Raw genomic sequence first — 21,942 nt, 5'->3', positions numbered from 1 at the left:
ATAGGTTGGATTCATTATGAAGGGAATAATGGGGGCAGGTAGCACTGTAACAATGTGGCACAAAGACGCCTTCTCTTATGGTAGTCATGTTGTTGGAACTGGGTTTATTGCTGTTATGGGTCAATATCTCAAAACGAATAGCCAGTGCATAGTTGTGAACGTTTATGCTCCGTGTGACCAAAAGGAAAAGGTGGTCTTGTGGGACGCCCTCACGACCCTCAAGCAACACTACCATGATATGGCTTGGTTTTTTTGTGGAGATTTCAATGCTGTAAGGAGGGATGATGAGAGAAAAGGGGTCAGAGGTTGCTCAAGACAAAAGAAGGAGATGGATAAATTCAATTGGTTCATTGAGAATAATGGACTGATAGACATTCCTTTTGTTGGGAAAAAGTATACATGATTCAAATCAAATGGAACAGCTAAGAGTAGGTTAGATAGAATCATGGTGTCGGAAGAGTGGTTTCAAAGGTGGCCAACATCTAAGCAATATGTGCAACCGAGAACGATATCAGATCATTGTGCCTTGGTGGTGAAATCGCGAGTTAAAGGCAGGGGCCCTAAACCCTTTAGATCTTTTGTTGCGTGGTTCATGGAGCCGAATTTTACGTTGATGGTAAAGGAAAAGAGGAATTCGTATAATGTCCAAGGTAACATCATGTCCAAACTCAAAGATAAGCTGAAGCTTCTGAAGGCGGATCTTAAAGTGTGGAATAAAAAGAACTTTGGTTGCCTTGAATCTAACAAGAAGCGTATTGTGAAGGAAATTGAGGAGCTGGATGGTAAAGATGATAACGACGAACTTACGGGAGACGGGAATATGAGACGGATGGAACTATTTAGTCAGTTGGGCTTGGTTGATAAAAAGAGAGATTTTGTGTACAGACAAAAAGCAAGAGTGAACTGGCTCAAATATGGGGACGTTAACTCAAAGTTCTTCCACTCGACAATTAGATGGCGAAGATTAAAAAGTGAGGTTAAAGGGGTAGAAGTTAACGCTCAATGGTGTGAGGAGCCGGAAGTTGTTCGTAGGGAGGCAAAGCTGCTATTTGAAAACAGATTCAAAGCTACGCACGACTATGGTGTTAATATGGGGTCGGTGGAGTTTAAATCTTTAACCTTGGAGGTTAACAGGAATATGATAGCTTGCTTCTCTGAGGAAGAAGTGAAGGAAGTTGTGTGACAGTGCGAAGGGGCAAAGAGTCCGGGTCCGGATGGTTTCAATTTTAACTTCATTAAGAACTGCTGGGAGGTCTTGAAACCTGACATTATGGAAGCTATGCACTTTTTCCATGCTTCAGGGTCATTTCCAAAGGGGTGTAATGCGTCTTTCATTGCTCTTGTTCCCAAGGTAAGGGATCCCTCGTCACTCGAACAATTCAGACCCATATCCCTAGTCGGGGCAATATATAAGATTATCACAAAGGTCTTATCCGGTCGTATGAAGAAAGTTTTGCCTATGATCATAGACGAGTGTTAGTCAGCCTTTCTCAGTAACAGAGGTCTAATGGATAGTGTGGTTATGGAAAATGAAGTGCTTGAGGGGATTAGGAGGAACCGGAGGAGCGGGGTGTGTTTTAAGGTGGACTTCGAGAAGGCGTACGACTCCGTTAGGTGGAGCTTCCTGTATGACATGCTCGGGAGGATGGGGTTCCATGACAAGTGGATCCAGTGGATAAAAGGGTGTTGGGTGTCGTCTTCCGTATCGGTGTTGGTAAATGGGAGTCCTACGGAGGAATTCAAACCAACTCAGGGGTTGAGACAGGGCGATCCCCTAGCTCCGTTTCTGTTCCTAGTGGTTGTTGAGGGTCTATCAGGGCTGGTGAGACAAGCATTGAGAAAAGAGGTACTTCGGGGTGTAAAGGTAGGAAGAAACGTAATTCAGTGTTGTCTTCTACAGTTTGCAGATGATACTCTGTTTCTATGTGAAGACTCATTCAATAATATTTTTGCTATAAAGGCTATCCTACGATGCTATGAGATTGTGTCAGGTCTGAAAGTTAATTTTCATAAGTCGAAGGTGGCTGGTGTGAATATAGACGAGTATGCCTTAACCACTTATGCGAAGACGCTTAATTGTAATACTATGCGGCTACCATTCCAATACCTGGGGGTAGAAGTGGGCGGAAATCCGAGGACGAAGCAGTTCTGGGAGCCGGTTGTAAAGAAAATAGAAGCTAGACTAACTGCTTGGAAAGGCAGATTGTTATCTATGGCAGGACGGGTATGCCTACTTAAATTGGTCTTCACTTCTATTCCTTTGTTCTACTTATCCATCTTCAGAGCTCCAGTAGCAGTGTGCAATAGAATCAATAGTATTCAAAGGAGATTCCTATGGGCATGGGGAAAAGAAAACGAAGCGATCGCTTGGGTAAGTTGGGAGAACGTCTGCAAGCCATGTGAGGAAGGTGGACTAGGGGTCAAAGAGACTAGGAACTTCAATTCCGCTCTCTTGGACAAGTGGAAATGGCGGTTGTTGAGTGAGGCGGGGGGGGGGGATGGAAGGAACTCCTTATATCCTGCTATGGATCAGAACCGGGTAGAAGTCATGCAGGGTTGAAATACCAGTCGTGATGGTGGAGGGATCTAGCTAAAGTGTGTGGGAAAGGGACCAACAAGAAGAAGGATGGTTCGGTAAAGCCACATGGTGGAAAGTTGGTGATGGGAGCAGAGTTAAGCTATGGGAGGATGTGTGGTTACAAAGTAGTAGTCTAAAATCAATGTTCCCTAGACTATACTCCTTGTCACTCGATCAAGGTAAGACGGTGGGAGAGGTAGGAACATGGGAGGAAGGGAGGTGGGGGTTTCAGCCTGCTTGGAGAAGGGAGAGGTTTGTATGGGAATCAAAAATGGAGGAAGAACTTTTTTCAATTCTAGATATAGGCATTTTGTGTCAGGAAATCCAGGATCGCCTGGTCTGGAGGGAGGATCCTAAAGGGGAATTTTTGGTTAAGTCGGCCTACCAAACCCTGACAAATCAAATAACCACTGGTTCTTTGGAGAGTGTTTATGGTGTTCTATGGCAAGCGAAAGCTATGCCTAAAGCTCTTATCACTGCTTGGAGAGTCCTACTTGATAGAATCCCAACCAATGATAATCTTATTAGGAGAGGAATCCTTGTGGACTCACCGGTTTGTGTCATGTGCAATCTCTCACACGAAACATCTCAACATCTTTTCATAGATTGCGCAGTTGCACAACGAGTATGGTCTGGTTGTTACCGCTGGGTTGGCATTGTGGGGGTTCAAAGCAAGGAAATTAGGAATCACTTGGAGAACTTCTACCTAATTCATCTATCAAGTAAGCAAAACCAGGTGTGGTGAAGAGTATGGGTGGTAATAATTAGGAGTATTTGGGAGCAGCGAAATCAGGTTGAATTCAAGGGAGGGATTCCATATCCAGAAGAAATTCTTCAAAATGCTCAGTTGTTGTCTTGGTTGTGGTTAAAAAACAAGGCAACTGGATTCGTTTATGCGTTTGCAGATTGGATCCTGAACCCCAATGAGTGCCTCCTCGCAGTTCTCTGACAGTGTACAAGCATATAAAAGGAGATGGTGATGGCATATCCACTTTGGCGGAAGTTGTACATGTATAATGGCACAAGAGTAACTTGCTCTACATCACTGCTAAAGTTATGCATATCAGAGGCAAATGTAGGAGGGCATAGATAGTTGGTGATGAGGCGGGGGCATAAGAACTATGGTGGCAGTTCAGGTGTAGCTACTGAAGTGGGGCACTTGGTACATAAGATAAGTAGGCTTGCTTAGCCCATAAAGAAACCAGAACTCTGAGAAAAAAGTCCCTACATAACAGCAGCCAGAATCAACATTTGTTAGCTAACCTTATTTGTAGTTTTTGCAGGTACATCTTTAACCATACGTGCAAGGAAGTTGAACGCTAAATGATGTTGCAATAGCAACCTATTTCATTTGACAAGGTTACGTTATGCAGCCTGATATGGGGTGTCTGATACTGCTGAGGCAGTGGCCTAGTTTATGGTTTTTTGGTTGATGTAGCAGGTTCTAATAATACTGGAGTTGGTTATGTGTTGCTGATTTTGTGCGTTGAGGAGGCTGCAAAGGTCTAGGAGGTTCAAATATCCAAATATAGAACTATAAGCAGGGACGAAAGTTAACTTGCTGGTTTAGCTGGATGTACATCAACCAATGTGCCTTGTAGGTGATGACATGCAGGAATGGAAGGGAATTATTATATGTTACGGTGTAACTGTTAAAAGCTTTTGGTTGCTGTTATAAGCTTTAAGTCCTTTTACATGTGCCTTTCTTCTGAGGTCCAGTGGTAAGCTAGGACCTGTAACTTAACTCGAATGTGGGATTAGTTTTGACAAGCAAAAATGGTAGGATTGGTCTTAATATGTAATAGTCCTGATGTTGAATTCTAAAATTAGAGAATAGTTTGTAAAAGGGTTGGAACACCCCTTAAGTGTCTCTTTTATTTTATTAATTCATTGCTGATAAAAAAGAAGAAGAAGAATTAATTAAAATAGTAAAAAAGTCCAATTATATCTTCATTCAGTGAATGTAATTATGCTTTAAAAATTAAAATTAAATAAAATTTAGCCTATAAAAAGATGGGTAAAAGATAAAGTAAGAGTAGAAAAAAGAATAAGAGGTAGGATACAAGAGAGAGATAAAAGAGGGATAGGGTATTCAGAGCAAGGGATTGTAAGAAATTTTAACCTTTTAAAAGAACTTATAAGTCTAATTCTAGTGTATCACTCCAATTAATAAAGTATTAATAAAGTAGGGGAGTGAGGTTAAACTATTTTTATAATCTTAATAAATTATATATGTCTTTTAATCTTTTATTTATTTATTTATTTTGTACTATATATCTTTTCACTTTTTTTTTATATACTTCTATTATTTAATTGATATTCACCTACACTGATTTTCTTTATTCATTTATAGTCATTTAATTTATCTTCATTTACACACTAGTTCTATATTGATATTTATGTCATGTTCGGTTACACACTAGTCGTGTTTATTAATTTCTAATTATGTTATTTAATTTAACAATAATTACGTACTTTTTATTAAATTTATATTTATGTAATTTAATTTATATCTCTATTAATTTTATATTTTTATCATTGAATTTATCTTTGGCTATGCAATAATCTTCTTTACTAAATCTATAATTACATCATTTAATTTATCTATAGTTATACCTCGGTTCTCTTTATTAAACTTATTATAATGTTAGCACTAGTCCTCTGTGTTATTTTATATTTTTGTTATTTTCCTTTCCTATGATATACTAATATGTATCTAATAATTTATTTAAATTTCTTTCTTTGATTTTTCTATTTATTTTAAACATAATCCTTTTATAATTTGAAGAAATACTTGTAAGAATTAATGGCCTTTAACAAGAGAGGGGTGAATTGTTTAAGGAAATTTTTTCACAAATACTGGTTAAGAATGAAGATTGATATTGATTTACATATCAAAGAATCAAATCAGCCAAGAAAACAGAACTGTTAAACCAATTATAAAAAAAACAACTGGTTGAAAATGTGTTTTAACCGATTGCTTATGGCAATAGAACTAAAATCACAATTCAACTAGATTTTAAATGAGAAAGAGAGAGAATATCACACAAACAATTATACTGGTTCACTCCTTACTAGAGCTACATCCAGTCCCCATAAAATCACTGGGTATTTCACTAAGTACCAACAACATATTACAATCACACAACACCACAAAGAGGTGATCTTGACCACACAAGAACACAGAGCCTTTTACTGTTTTACAAGTATACAGAATGAAAAACAATTACAAGAATAGAAGGAACAGATTACGCCTGGTGTACAGAAAATCACAGAGCTCCTAATTCACTTCTTGAACCAATAACACGGCATTAGGCAATCTAGCAAAGCTTAAATAAAATCTTCCTCAAAATTGTTTCTTAATCTCTCTTTCTGTGTTTTCAAATATGGAGGGTAACCCAGTTTTATAGCTCTTCAAACTAGCCGTTTTAGGCAGTTAAACATGAGCCAAAATAGTCTCAAATCAATTGAAAACAAATTTAATAAGTTTTTGAAAAGTTGTTAAGAAATTAAAAAATCAACCGTTTGAAATGTCGTTTTAACCGGTTAAATTGGTTTTGACAGTTAGTCAACCAAGTTAGAAACAGTTTGAAAACCCTCCAAACAAGTTGGGTGGAAAACAACCGACTAAACCGAGAAATCAACCGATTGTTTTTCACTTAGCTTATAAAAACACTTTTTCATTTTCAAAACCAGATTAATTCAGTTGTGCTTTGGATTAAGAATGAACTTTAAAAATTCTAAACTACCTATAACTAAACCCCAAACACAACAGCAAAGGCATCAAGCTCTCTTCATAGATTTGGAGGCATCAAAGCTTCATTTTCAACAATACTTATAAGTAATAATAAAAATAAAGTGAAAGTAAATTGTTAACACTTGTTTTGTTCATGTTTTTATAGGTTTATTGTACTCCCTAAGTATTTTTGTTTTTCTTATTTCTCATTTTTTGCACATATTTGCAATTTCCGTAGTACGGAAGAGTTGTAACAAATCTAGTATAAAAATTGTATTTTCAGTTAAAAATTTTGTTAGCATGTTTGATCAATTGATTTAAAGATGACAACCTTTTGAGTTGATATTTATTGCAGTAGATTCCTGAAATTTGGAGCTTTAATGAAGATAATTGGACCATTGATGAAAATAATTTTATTCACACTTATTAACTTTAATCACAAATTATTAGAATGTAATAATAACTAAATTCATTCTTTTAATTAATATTCTTCTATTTGGGTTTATTTGGGCCTTAATTATTATTTTTGTTACTTCTGTATTTTTAACCTAAGTTGCTTCTTTTAGATCAAAATAGGAAACAAAATCTAAAATAAAGAATTAGAAAATTAAATATGCAAATATCTTAGAAAAGGAATTGAATGCAAATTCCTGCAGGGATATTCTCTAAAACTCCTACAATTAAAATTCTTCTGCAAAATCCTACAAAATTTTTGCAAATATACTTTAAATATATTATTCAAGAAAATCTTCTGCAATATCTCTCACAGTAGTGCTAGAATCAATTACAATCAATGCACAAATCTGAAGAAAATTGGAAACAATATATCTAAAGAGAAACAAGAATAAAATCTGAGGTTGTTTGGGAATGAAGATATTGATGACTTTTTACGGAAAGTGCACCGCGTTTGTTAGAAGTAATAAATTCGCTAACACTGAATTATCGAGTACAAAATTCGCTAAATATAACAACAAAACCATAAAAAGAGTTTTGAAGTGATTGTGTTGGCACTGATCAAGAAAACAAACAAAAAATTAGTTGCTTCAGTTGGAAAAATAGGGATTAGGTTTCATCTCTCTCACTCTCATGTATTTTGATTAGCATGTCAATATTAAGTTCTTTGATTGAAATTGATGCCCGTAGAAAATTCATTTATATCGATCTCTCGCATACTTATAAAAACAACTTAGAAATCACAATCAGACGTTAATGGCAATTAAGTTTTCAAGTCTATCTCTAACACTCAAATATGTTAAGTATTGATGTTTAGGTCTGAACCCTAAAAATACCTCTCGGTCAGATTTAAGATTATCAATTTGTCACGATTGGTGTTTTTCTCTCAATCTGGCACACTAGGTTTGAACCTCTAACCCCCTATTTATCCTAATTTTCTAGGGTTAGGTGGCTTCCTGTGTCGCGCTAATGGGCTAAGTGATAAAACATAAAAAAGGCCCAATCTTTCTCTGCATCTTTTTCCATTCTAGGACTTTTCAGCTTTCTCTTTTTAGCTTAATTTATTCTCCTTTAATCCAAATCTTCAATCCTCCCTAGAAATCTACAATTAACACCAAATTTGGGAATAAAATACTCTTATTCAAATGAAGGTCATAAAAAATATAAAAAGATATAAATTCATAAATTAGGGATTATTTTATATGTAAATTAGCAATAAATCCTCATAAGTGCCTATATTTTAATATGAAATATTACTGATATTAGACACTTATCAAATATACGTTTAATAATTTGAAACATTTAATAATTGTAAAACAATATCATAAGACATGTTTTTAATCTGATTTTGTACAAGGAAAAGAAGATTATAAAAGAGACTTTAGAGGAAGGAAGGAGAAGTTTTTCGGGGGATCATGTTTCATAGGAGCAAACACATTCTAGACCTAATTTTTTTTTTATATTATTCTTGTTTTGCCTCCGCATGGAAGGCGAAACCGCTTTGGTTGATTCCTTTGTAATTTTCCATTAAGTTCTAAGATTTTGATCAATAAAATTTTCATTTTTTTTAATTCTCCATAGTAGTTATTTTAATATTATAATCTCCTGTAAAACTGATTTTTGTGAGAGGTTGTACTTGAACGCTTGATTGAGAGTCTTCCTTATCTTAAAATCTAGTTTCTTAGTTAGTTCACATTGTTCTAATTAATTTCATGGGTGCATGATTCAAGAGAGAGAAAATGAGCATTCCCATGGAGTATACACATGGAACAAAGTGGGTACTTATTAAACCAGTAAAGGCATGCTTTACTGGTGAGCTTCAAGTTGAATTAGATTGACGCATGCTCAATCTGTTTTAGCTCTGTGTGAGAATTGAAGGATAATAATCTTTAGATAACTTAAGAAAAATTCATTGGTGGAAGAACTCGGGGGTCAACCGCTTTTCTATTTGTTCTTTTAATCTCTTTTATATTTTTTGCATAACTATCACAACCCCCTTTTTTTATCATTATTATTATTGCTAACTTTATTGCTTGTCGATAAATTCTAAATACTGATTTACTGATTTCACTATTAGATTCGTTGGGAGACGACTTAGGCTCATTTGACCACAATTATACTATCATCTCTAGCATTAGACAAGTCTACGCCGGATTAAAAGGAAAATATTAGTCAAAGTTGTTGAATAAAGGAAGAGTTACACTCTAGAAGCTGGAAGACAATCTAGTGTCGAATCTTATTGTAATAGATTTTTGGTGAGCCAATTTTGGTTTTAACTTAGGATCATCCATTTGTAGTTATTGAAAACCTTATAAATAGGAAATAGATAAAGAGAAACACATGATTTGGTAGATAAACAACTTCACATTTGCGTTTTAGTTTTTACAGTTTAATTAGTTATCTATTTTTTAGTTTATACAATTACAGTTTTGGCTATTCGAATTCTTCATTATCTCCCTTTTTTATCTTGTGTTCTCTCTTCTAATTTTTATGTTTTTATCTGATTTTATGATTTTTGCAAGTGAATTTACATTTGGAAGATGATTGAATTCTTGAAATGGGTAACATCGAATATGAAATTATGTTAGATGATACTCTATTTGAGTTGTTTTCTTCTCTTGATTTGTTTTCAAATTCAATTATTGATTAAGAATTGATTTATTTAAATATACAAATGGTTATGTGTTTTATTCATTAAACAAGGAATTTAGATATGGGTTTCTTGTATTCAAGATTTTCGTTTAATGACTCGCATTTCTCAAATGAAATTGTCTTCTCTTTACTATAATTCCTTTTTAATTTTTGATTTTATATTTCATTTTATGCATTGAATTTCTTTTAATTTCAGTTTATTTCAATCTCAGTATCAATTCTAATTATGCTTTGTTCATTATTCAAAGTTTTTTTTTTATAGTTTTAGTTCATTAGATGGTTTCTATTATATTTTCTTATTTTGAATAATTATATTATTTCTTTTCAATTTCTATTGATGACAACTTCTTTCGTTTACATTTCTATATTTTACATTTTTGTCATTTACATTTTCATTTGATGCTATTTTTCTCACTGGTAACACTATTGGGTTGTTTGGTAAGTGGTTGTTGACTAGACGACGTGATAGTTGCACTTTTTTTTTCACACTTCATGAATTCATTTGTGTTTTATCTTTTTCTTTAAATTTATATTGTAGTTTTAATTCACTTTACATTCATGTATTTTTTGAATTGTCTAGTATAGTTTTGTTTCAATTGTGTAATGCATGCTCTATGTTTCATTTCATCCCTGTAATTTTAGTTTGTCGATTTAATTCTACTTTTTTAGTAACGTTTATAATTTCATTTAATTCTCTTTCACAATTTCATTTAGTTTGTAGTTTTTATATTTCAATTGTTAGAAGACGGTCTAATAGATGATTGTCATTAGATAGTCTACTTCGTTACTTTTTTGTTTTGTTTTCATTTGTGTTGTTATTTGATTTTTATTCTAAATTTCATCCAAACCCCTAATCTTAGTTTGTGAAAGGAAGAAAATCAAATTGTGGATTCAATCAACATGTGTTCTCAAGATTTTACCTAGGTTAGCCTCTTATTGCATTAAAATGGGGAACTTAGTTTTAGTTTGATAAACTTCGTAGAAGAAAAAGATTTATCATGAATATTATTTTATTCAATGAAAAAGTTATTTATATGTTGTATTATTATTTTTATACTTTTTTTGGATCTATTTCGATGGTGTGTATAGATTATTGGTCAAGAAAAATATGACATATCTTAATGGAAATCACGTTATGTGATCCTTGAAAATGTCAAAGAGTATGTCACCACAGAAAGAGTCTTAGATTTTGTTGGAATGAGTTAAGACCATACTAATGTAGAGTGTTCATGTTTGGAAAGTCATAGTTTGGTACATTGAAGGATGAAAGGTAAGGACTATAGTAGGGTCTAAAGAAGTATTTACCAGGTTGGTGAATATTTTGATAATTAAGAATAACATCCTAGATTAGGATATTTATAGGTAAAACTTGGGACAATCTGATATCTACTCAACATCGCCAAAGTTAGGTAGTGAGTATATATCTCTTTTATAGGCTGATAAATTATGGATATTCTCGAGAAAAATATGTATAACGTTACCAATGTTTTTAATGAGAATTATTTAATTACCTAATCACTTTCCAAGTAACGTTTTATATTCATAGTGGATCAATAAAAAATGGAATATGGACCCATATGATAGATAAATTCAGATTGACTCTTATAGTTGTAGGTTAATCCTAGGGCCCATTATTTGTATTGAATGTTAAGTTTATTAAGATTTATATCTAAGATTTACAAATACCTCACTCTTTTTCGTGTGAGTTTTTTTCATATCTACTTGCAATATGAGTAGAAGCAAAATCTTTTCAGTAAAAGTTGTTTAGAAAATTTTTGGGAGATCTTCTTTACGATATAGGCTCATTGAGAACTTATTTTTATTTTTAATATCCATAGGAAATATTAAATATATAGATAGTTCTCTGTTCTAATGTAGAACTCTTATTATTATATGTCTGTGTAATATACTATGAATAATTATAAATATGTAAATTGTTGACATCCATATATATATATATATTTATATATATATATATATGGTTATCTTATTATTAATGTTCTTTCTAAGAAAATATTACTGTGCAAAAAAACAACGTACTCCCAATTTCTAATTAAATAAAAATTATTTATATAATAGTTGGGTGTTACACTAATCATTAATTATAATAGAATAGTGTAACATGTAAAGGTAATAATCATTTTAATTTATCTAATTAGAGACATTAATTAATTAATTAATTAAAACTTAAAAATATTTATATATAAGTGTAAGTGTACTTGTAATATATATATTAAAAATATTTATTAATGTCTAAGTGTACTTGTAATATATATATATATTAAAATAAAATAAAAAATTGAAAAGTAAGGTAGGTTAGCTCGCAGGTGGGTCAAGATTTCCCACTTTCATAAACCACGATAGGTCAGGCCAAAATGAGCAGAGTTAGCCCATTTTGTCACCTATATTAAGCATTATAGAATATGAGATATAAAGAATAATACAAGGGGAAAAATTAGAGAACTTAAAAAAGAAATTAAGAAGTAAATTACTTTGTAAACTTTTTAGAAGTTTCTATAAATTTAGATAAGATTAATTTATGATTGAAGTACAAAGGAAAATGTAGTTGACTAACTCATGATTGAAGTAGTTAAACAAATTCATTTATCTAACTACCTTATCAGGTGAAGGGTGTAACTTTCCCCTCATTCACCATCTAGCAGGCAACTAACGCCATTATCCAACAAGGTGTGTGTACTTCCTTTTGTTCATTTTGTATTTAAGTGGTTGAATTTCCCCCATTAGAAATAAGAGTTCCCCGTATTATACAAACTACACTTGAATTTGAATGAAACTAGATTTGTGAAAATTTTGAGTGTTTTTGGGGAATAATTTTTCTTTTGATGGGTTCTTAGCTTAGATAGCTTATTTAAGTGATAAATCTTTATTGTTGGTTCTTTTATTAAGGTGATGTGTTCTTCCACGTCCTTACCTTATCGCTTTTATTGTTACATGGATGTTGACTCAAAGAGGAAGTAATCACTTTGTGCTAACCGAGAAAGATCTTGTTTTCATTTATTGTATCATGAATAAGGTCAAGATAAACTAGATCCACATCATCAAAGAACATATGTTGAAATCCATGATGTTAAGTGATTACCACTATCCATATGTTATCCTTATTTCTAAATTTCTGCATTACTTTGAACTTGATCTTGAGGAGGAGCAATCTTAAGTGGTCAAAACATCACTTGAAGTCAACAATAGCTCCATTAGCAAGATGGGTTTCACAAAAATTGGTGGAAAGTGGGTCAACAAGGATGGTGATCAAGCTGGATCCTCAAGTGGAGCTCGTGCTGAAGATGGTGGAGAAGAACAAGCTGATATTGCAGTTGCTAGTGGTTATGTTGATGTTGAATTCCAAGCTAGAGATGATGATGTTGGTCCAAGTGCTGGAATCATGGGAGAACGCATCACCTTTATGTCTCCATTTGAAATATTGATGCTGAGAATAATGGATAATTTTGTTGATGAACAAATAAGTCATCATGAGTTCTGTATGGCACGTTTTCAGAACCTTGATAAGCATATTGAAGTTGTTCAAAATCAGCTTTTTGAGCTACAATACGACAAAGATGATTGAAGTCTTTTAGTGCTTTATTGTTCCATTCTGTGTTAATTTGTTGAACAATTTTTTGTATGTTGCTACATATATGTTTTAATTTGGTTTAAACTAATTTAGTAGGCTGATGCAGAAACTCTGATTGTGCACCTTATTCACACTGATTTTGCTGGTTTTCTTTATGAAAATCACATGGTGAAAACTGCTTCTTTGGTGCTAGAGGAACTTGGATATGATTGCTCTCTGGTACATGCATTTTTTCTGTTTTGCAGGTACTTTCAAATTCAAACAGAACAACACAAGCAAACCAGAGATTTGTCTTCATCAAATAGGGGGAGATTATTGAAGATAAGCTTTGATGTCCCCAAATCCATGAAGATTGATTGAAGGCCTTGTTGTTGCTTGTGTGTGTGGATTCTGGGTAGTTTGAATTTGTAAATCCACTCTTAGTTAGGATTCGAAGTTGGTTTAAAAAAAATCCTTTTGAAAAAGAGTGTTTTACAAAGAAGTGTAAAAACAACTAGTTGTTTTATCGTTTCAATCAGTTGTTTTACACTTAGTGTTTTTGAAACAGGTTGCTTTGACATTTTAACCGATTGTTTTTTGAAAATCCTTAACAAAATTTGTTAAGTTTGGTAAATCTGTTTTAATTGATTCAAAACTGATTTGGCTCATGCTTTAAATGTTTTTAACATCTTTTTGGAGTTTACATAATCTGTTTTACGCTCCTCGTAGTTAAGATATCAGATTAAAACCTTTCAAATCAGTTTTCTCCAAGATTTTCCTCAAGCTTTGAATTTTGCTAAGAGTTGAATATGAGTGCTTTGTATCTTTAGAATTCAAATCTGTATCAGGTGTGATCTATTGAACTTAAAGCTTTGATGTCTCCAAATCCATGAAGATTGCTTGAAGGCTGGGTTGCTGCTTGTGGGCATGGGTTCTGGGTACTTTAGAATTTGTCAATCCAATCTTAGCTTAATCCAAAACTGGATCAATCAAGTTCTTTCAAAAGAAAAGTGTTTTTCAAAGTAGTGAAAAATAACCTGTTGATTTATCGTTTCAATCGATTGTTTTATACTTAGTAATTTTGAAAAGGATTTGAAGAAGCTGAAATTGGCTTACCTAACAGTCAAGGCCAATTCAATCGGTTGAATCGAGTTTTCAATCGATTGTTTTTTGAAAAATCTTAACAGAATTTGTTAAGTCTGGTAAATATGTTTTTCATGATTCTAATCTGTTTTGGGCTTTGATTAAAATTCTTAGACGACTTTTGAGACTATATAACCGGTGTTTACATATCTGAAAGAAAAATATCAGATTACCAAAAAGATTAAAGTTTTTCAAGATTGCAAGATTGCTTAAGGCTTTGCTTGGGATAAGAGTGGAATAGAGAATTGTTGTAATCCTTTTGTATCAGTTGTGATCCTTCTTGTTCTTACTTGTATTTGTTTCATATGTGTACAACTTGTAAGGTACTTTATGTGAGTTGATTTTTAGATGGTTTCATTTTATGGTGACACTTTTACTTAGAGTTGGAATTTTAGCAATTTATGGTGAAACCTAAGGAAGATTCCCACTGGACACGAACTTAGCCAAATGGTTAAGTAAGTGTGAAGGTTCACTTCACAAAGCCAAAGATGAAAAATCAATATCAAGTGATAGATGGAATGCAATGTGGAATTGAAATGACAATAAGGTAAACATCAATGGTGGTCATGGCCGAACAAAATGATGAACCATAAGCATATAACAAAAGCAAAACCAAGAGCAAGAATTCAAGACAAAGACATATATGAAATGGAAGTGAATTGAAAAAAAAGTGGAAGAAGAGTAGCTTATGCAGTCGTTGTGAGAGGGGTTCATGCCACTTGGGGTGTGGTAGCCACCAAGATGAGTGAAGGGTTTCCACTTGAGAGTCTCACACTCCTCAAGATAAGACCTAGCCAAGAGGATTCAAACTTCTCACACAATTTGTGCAGAGTAACTTTTTTATTCAAAATTAACATGTAATACATGGAGTAAGGCACCCTATTTATAGGAATGGGTGCCTTGGTGGCTAAGAAGAGCAAGGGTAGGATGGGAAATAAGGGAGGGGCGGCCAAGGAGGGTTGACTAAGGTCAAAACCGAACCTTTAAGCTCTCCTTCTAGAAACTAGGTTAAAACCCTAATTCTAGGTGTCTTGTCTTGAAAAAACTGGGCTTGGATCAAGCCCATTTCTCTATGAGCACTCTTATTTATGCTAAAGGCTCCTATTATATCCTATCTTGCTATTTGGACCCTTAAAGAGAGCCCAATTTATTTACAACTTGTTTTATTCTTAAGAATACCAACAAGAAGAACATTAGATGCTTTGGTTTTTGTCCATTTCTCCCTCTGGTGAGGTATTCACTTGAATGTTGAGATGACTTCTTATAGTGTGAATCGTAATGTGCATTCTTGGTCATCTCCTAGTTGGCTTGGTTTGTATCAGTATTGGTGTCTACAATCAAAGGGTGACTTGTAGTGAATTGTGTATCAAAGAGGGTTAGTGTTCTTGAAGGGCTCAAGATTACCTCTTTGGTGTTTGTATTTTGTAATCTAGTTTTGATTACATAGTGGAATACCCAATGGTTTCTGGGAACTGGATGTAGCTCTTGGTGTAAGAGTGAACCAATATAAATTTGGTTGTGTGATTCTCTTTTTCCCTAATCTCTGTTATATTTGTTTTAAATTTGTTTTTATTAACTGCTGATAAAAACAACCAGTTGAATCGCAAAAACAACCGGTTGATTTTCTAGAAATCAACTAAAATAGTTTGGTATCTTGGGCATTTTCATTCCTTTGGCTTTGATTCTTCATTGGCTTTCCCACACCTTCAAAGTTTGCAAAAAACGTTTAAAATTAATTCACCACCCTCTTGTTTTAGGCCTACAATTCTAACAATTGGCATCAAGAGTAAGGTTATTGAAAGTTACTCACGGTTGATCCACAATATGTTTTTATGGCTGACAAACTACCTTTTGGGGAAGGTGCTTCTATAAATAGACCACCACTATTTTGTGGTGTAAATTACCAATTCTAGAAGGTAAGGATGAAAATATTTGTTGAATCAATTAACAAAGGTATTTAGGATGCAATCAAGAATGGTCCTTTTATCCTTATGATTGAAAATGAAAAAGAAATTTCTTAAAAACCTTGGTCCCAATGGACTGAGCAAGAAAGTAAAAAGGCACAATATGATTGTCTTGCAAATAATATTATCACATTTGCACTGAGTTCTAACGAATATTTTAGGGTGTCTCAATGTGAACAACAAAGGAGATGTGGGATACTCTTGAAGTGACTCATGAAGGCACCAATGATGTGAAAAGAGCAAGGAAACACACTTTTATACAAGAGTATGAGATATTCAGAATGTAGAAGGGAGAAACAATTGTAAAAGTGCAAAAACAGTTTACTCACATTGTAAATCATATGTTGAGTCTTTGGAAAACATTTGATAAACAGGAGCTAAATATCAAAATTCTCAAGTGTCTTGATAGATCATGACAACCCAAGGTTACTGCCATATCTGAATCAAAGGATTTAACCTCCATGACCACTACCACATTGTTTGGAAAGTTGAGAGAGCATGAGTTAGAGATGAACATTTTAATGTTCAAGAGAATGAGGAGAAACATGTGAGAACAATTGCATTGAAGGTTGCTGGGAACAGAAGTTGTCAACATTCAGGTGATGATAGTGAAGAAGAGAGTCTTAGCTTGTTGTCAAAGAAGTTCAACAAGTTTTTAAAGAAGAACAACAGCAAAAGTCACACCAATGACAGGTATGTTAGCAAGAAACCTACTGAATTCAATTCTAACAAACATACATGTTTTGGATATGGTGAGCAGGGGCACATAAAAGCTGAATGTCCCAACAAAGAAAGCAAAGAGAAAAAGTTCAGCAAGAAGTTTGAAAAGAAGGGCAAATCAAAAAAGGCCTACATTGTTTGGGATGACAATGATGTATCATCATCAAGTGGCTCTTCAATTGAAGAAGAATAAGCAAATTTGTGTCTAATGGACAAGGGTCAAAATGACACAAGCAGTGTAAGTTCTTCTTCCTCTATTAATGTTGAAAATTATAGTCAGCTTCTTGAAGCTTTCAAAGAAACACATGAGGAAGCTAATAGATTGGTTCTATTGAATAACTAATTGAAAGGTTTAAATAATTGGTTGGAAAATAGAGTTAAGGCACTAGAAGAAGAGCTGGAAAATTCGAAAAATGATTTTGAAAATATAGAATTGATTTATAAAAATTCTTCTTGCAAGTGCAACTCTAGTTTTTGTGAAAACTGTGAATCTCTTGAAAAGAAGGTTCACTACCTTGTAAAAACTGTGGATAAGCTTTCAAAAGGAAAATCAAACTTTGAGACTGTTCTAGCATCTCAAAATTATGTTTTTGGAAAATCTGGTTTGGGTTTCTATCCACAAAGTAAGAAAAATGGAATTTCAAAGCCTTACTCTACTGTAACAGAAAAACAATCGATTGAAAAATCAAAACAACCGGTTGTTACATGTTTCTACTGCATGAAAAGAGGTCATTCTGTTAGGTTCTGTAAAATTAGGAAATTTTTTGTTCCTAAAGGTGTTATGAAGTGGATTCCAAAGAATCCTAAGGGTTCAAAGGATCCAATTGATGCTCATGGACCCAAATTTGTAAGGTGACAAAATCTTGGTACTTGATTTTGTCTTATGTAGGATTCCCTGATGGAAACTCAACACATGTGCTACCTGGACAGTGGGTGCTCCAAGTATATGACAAGGGTGAAATCCAAGTTTGTCAACCTTATCCTCAAGCAAGAAGGGCATGTGACCTATGGAGACAACAATAAGGGGAAGATTTTTGGGAGAGGCACCATGGGTGACAAGAACAACTTTCTAATTCATGATGTTTTATACGTAGAAGGGCTGAAGCATAGTCTACTCAGCATTAGTCCGTTGTGTGATAAAGGTTATCAAGTAACCATCAAATCCAACACTTGTGAGTTACGTCTACCAAATTCACATGAAGTAGTGTTGATTGGTAAAAGGGTCAACAACATTTATCTTCTTGATATCTCACATCCTACATCCATTGGATGTCTTCTAACCAAACATGAGGAATCATGGTTATGGCATAGAAGAATAGCTCATATTCACAGGCATCGTTTGAATAAACTTATATCTAAATATCTTGTGATAGGATTACCCAAGCTCAAGTTTGAGAAATACCATATATGTGAAGCTTGTCAAAAGGAGAAACAAATTAAACATTCTTTTAAATTGAAAAATGTGGTTTTCACTTCAAAACCCCTTGAGCTGCTCCACATGGATTTATTTGGTCTTTCAAGAACTATCAGTCTTGGTGGGAATTACTATGCTCTTGTTATTGTTGATGACTTTTCTAGGTTCACCTGGATACTGTTTTTAGAATAAAAAAGTGATGTTTTTGCACCATTCAAAAAACTTGCCAAGAGGCTACAAAACACTAGTTGCAGCAACATATGCGCTATCCGCAGTGATCATGGTGGGGAATTGCAAAATGAAAAGTTCAACTCATTATGTGTAAAACTTGGAATCTTCCATAATTTCTCTACCCTTAGAACTCCTCAGCAGAATCGAGTTGTGGGGAGGAAAAACAAGTCTCTTTAAGAGCTTGCAAGAACCATGTTTAGTGAATCCTCCTTGCCAAAGTACTTATGGGCAGATGTTGTCAACATTGCATGTTATGTGATGAACAGGGTTCTTATAAGATCAATCTTGAAAAAGACTCCATATGAATTGTTCAATGGAAGGAAACCTAATATTGGACATCTGAAGGTGTTTGGATGCAAGTGTTATGTTTTAAACAATGGTAAAGAAATTCTTGGAAAGTTTGATGAGAAAGCGAATGTCGGTATATTTCTCGGTTACTCTTTATCTAGCCATGCTTATAGAGTATATAATAAAAGACTTATGACTGTAGAAGAATCTATTCATATTGTATTTGATGAGACTAACCATGCAGAAAAAGAATCTCAAAGGATTCATGCAGAGGAAGATGAGTAAAACATAGTTCTGAAGAATCTGGAAAACTGCCTAGAAAAACAACCGATTGATTCTGCGAAACAATCGGTTGAAATTCTGCAGCAGGATGAGCTAACCCAAGAATGGAGAATTCTTAGGAATCTTTCTGTGGAAAACATCTTTGGGCAGATTTTGAAGGGAGTCTGTACTCGAAGAACAGTCTCAAATTACTCACTAGTTCAAAAAAGCAAAACGAGTGCGGCTATTTTACATTTATAAGGGCGGCTATATAACCGCATTTGAAGAGCACACATTTGTAAATCAGAGACATAAGAAGGCGGCTATATAGCCGCATTCGTAAATTCAATTTATAAATGCGGCTATTTACATAGTTGCATTTATAAATCTCATTTACGATAGGCATTTAAGATTTCTTTTCTTTTTGTTGTTGATTGCGTTTCTAATCAAAGTTTTGATCTTTTTCGAAGAACATGATCCTTATTTTAGCATTTCTTTTGATCTCTTGGTGTGTTCATATTATACATCTTCGTATTTCATCCTTGTGGAAGTCCAAAAAACGCAAATAAAAATTCCCCAATGAAATGCATATATATGACGGAGCAAGGCGACAGCAACAACGACGAGGAAGGCACCGAATAAAGCAAACAAAAACCTTCCCAAGCATGACCTTAGCAATGACATAAGAAAAAAAAATAAGAGAAACACAAAACATACAAAAATCAATGGTGAAGAAGAAGAGAGGAAGACAATGCTTACCTATGGCACGAAGACAATGCAAAGAAGAGAGCAAAAAAAGAGGAAGCACAGCTAATGGAGGAAGCACATAAGAGAAACGAAGCACAAGAGAAAGGAAAATATCAAAATATAAGTGGCACATTTCTGAATTAGGGTTAAAAAGGATTTAAGAAGGCGGCTATTTGTAAAGCCACATTCGTAAATCAAGCGTTTTGATTTACAAGGACGACTGTACAAATAGCCGCCCTTGTAAATCCAAACGCTTGATTTACAAGTGCGGCTTTACTAATAGCCGCACTTGTAAATGAACTTAATTACAAAAAGGCCACCGCGTTTTTTACGAAAGCGTTTAAGCGTAAAGCCGCACTAAATAAACCGCACTTATTTATACATTTTGCACTAGTGACTGCAAGCACATGGCTTTTGTCTCTCAAATTGAGCCTAAGTCAATAAGTGAAGCTCTTAAGAACGAAAATTGGGTTGTTGTTATGCATGAGGACCTTAACCAATTCACCAGAAATGATGTGTGGACTCTGGTCTCTAAAACAGATTAGATGAACATCATTGGAACCAAGTAGGTGTTCAGAAACAAGCTGGATGAATCAGGGGTGATTACAAGGAACAAAGCAAGGCTAGTTGCAAAAGGATACAACCAAGAATAGGGGATTGACTATGATGAGACATTTGCACCAGTGGCCAGATTGGAAGCAATGTGGTTGCTGTTGGCATTTGCCTGTATGAGCGGGTTCAAACTATTCCAAATGGATGTGAAGAGTGCCTTTTTAAATGGGATTATCAATGAAGAGGTATATGTATCACAACCACCCGATTTTGAGGATCATCAACTCCCTAATCATGTTTACAAGATGAAAAAGGCCTTGTATGGTTGAAACAAGCTCCTAGACAATGGTATGAGAGGCTTAGCAATTTCCTCTTGTCTCATGGCTAAGAGAGAGGCAAAATTGATAAGACTCTTTTAATTAAAAAGTCAAATTCTGCTATTATTTTTTTCCAAATATACGTTGATGACATTATATTTTGTGCTACTAATGATAGCTTATGTAAAGAATTTGTGGCAGGTATGCAAGGGAATTTGAAATGTCAATGATGGGAGAGTTATCCTTCTTCTTGGGACTGCAGGTCAAGCAATCTAAGGATGACATCTTTCTAAGTCAATCCAAGTATTGCAAGGAGATTCCCAAAATGTTTGAGATAGAGAAATGCGAAGAGGCAACTACACCAATATAAGGTTAAAACTTAAGAGTGACTAATTTTTTAAAAGAATATGCGTGTTGAAAAAAGTTTGGGGAAGCCCATTCTTCTATTTTTTTTTTATTTACTAAGAGTCAAAATCTACATAAAGACATTATATATTATTTTTCTCGTGTCATTCAATTACAAGATACTTTTTTAGTTATTATTTAAAAATATATGTAAAATAAAAAATTAATTTTTATATAGAATTAAACTTTCTAATTTTAAAAGACTATTTATATATTTTCAAAACTATAAATTTGGGATTTTATTCATTTCACATTCTAAAAATAAAATTTTAAATATATTTGTATAGTCTGAATTTTATTTCTGTAAAAAAAATATATTTCCAAAATTCAAGATATGTTATAAATTAGATCCAATGGAAAGAGTTTAGACACATGTTTAAAAAAATCAAGAATAAAAAAAATCAATTATAATTGAAGAATAAAACTTGTACACTCATAATTGATGAAAGAAGTTGCACAAATGTTATAAGTCAAAGAATGGTGAAAAAATTTCAGATATTCATTATACCTCACTCTGAGCCCTATAAGTTACAATGGTTAAATGAAGAGAGCGACATTCATGTGAACAAGCTAGTGATAGAATCATTTCAATTGATAAGTATTGTGAAAATTTTATGTGATTTATGCCCATAAAATCTAATCAAAACCGCACCTTTAGACACATCTTCTAGAAGGTAGGTTATAAACCCTAATTCTAGGTGCCTTGTCTTGAAAAAGTGGCTCGGTACAAGCCCATTTTGCTAATTACACTTTCTTTTATGTTATGTGAACCTACTCTAGTCTATTTTGCTATTTGGACCCCCAAAGTGAACCCAATTTATTTACAAACATATTTTTGTCTTTTAAAAAGACCAGAAGAAAGAACATTTGGTGTTCTGGTCTATGCCCAGTTCTTCTTCTGGTGAGGTTCGTT

General features: G+C 33.8%; 1 protein-coding gene across 1 annotated transcript; it reads left to right on the top strand.

The window, feature by feature from the left end:
- The first annotated feature begins 445 nt into the window (after positions 1–445).
- Positions 446–1,183, top strand: LOC137825249 (uncharacterized). The gene has a single exon (XM_068630922.2). The coding sequence runs from the start codon at positions 446–448 to the stop codon at positions 1,181–1,183; it is 738 nt and encodes a 245-aa protein (XP_068487023.1).
- The last annotated feature ends 20,759 nt before the right edge of the window (positions 1,184–21,942 follow it).

The sequence above is a fragment of the Phaseolus vulgaris genome, chromosome 8 (assembly GCF_051622355.1).
Source record: "Phaseolus vulgaris cultivar YP4 chromosome 8, ASM5162235v1, whole genome shotgun sequence".
Lineage (NCBI taxonomy): Eukaryota > Viridiplantae > Streptophyta > Magnoliopsida > Fabales > Fabaceae > Phaseolus > Phaseolus vulgaris.
Note: the sequence above shows the minus strand (reverse complement) of the source record. Positions and strands in the feature narration are given on the sequence as shown.

Excerpts from the sequence above, each read along its gene's own strand:
- LOC137825249 (XM_068630922.2), top strand. The coding sequence starts at position 446 with ATGGTGTCGGAAGAGTGGTTTCAAAGGTGGCCAACATCTAAGCAATAT.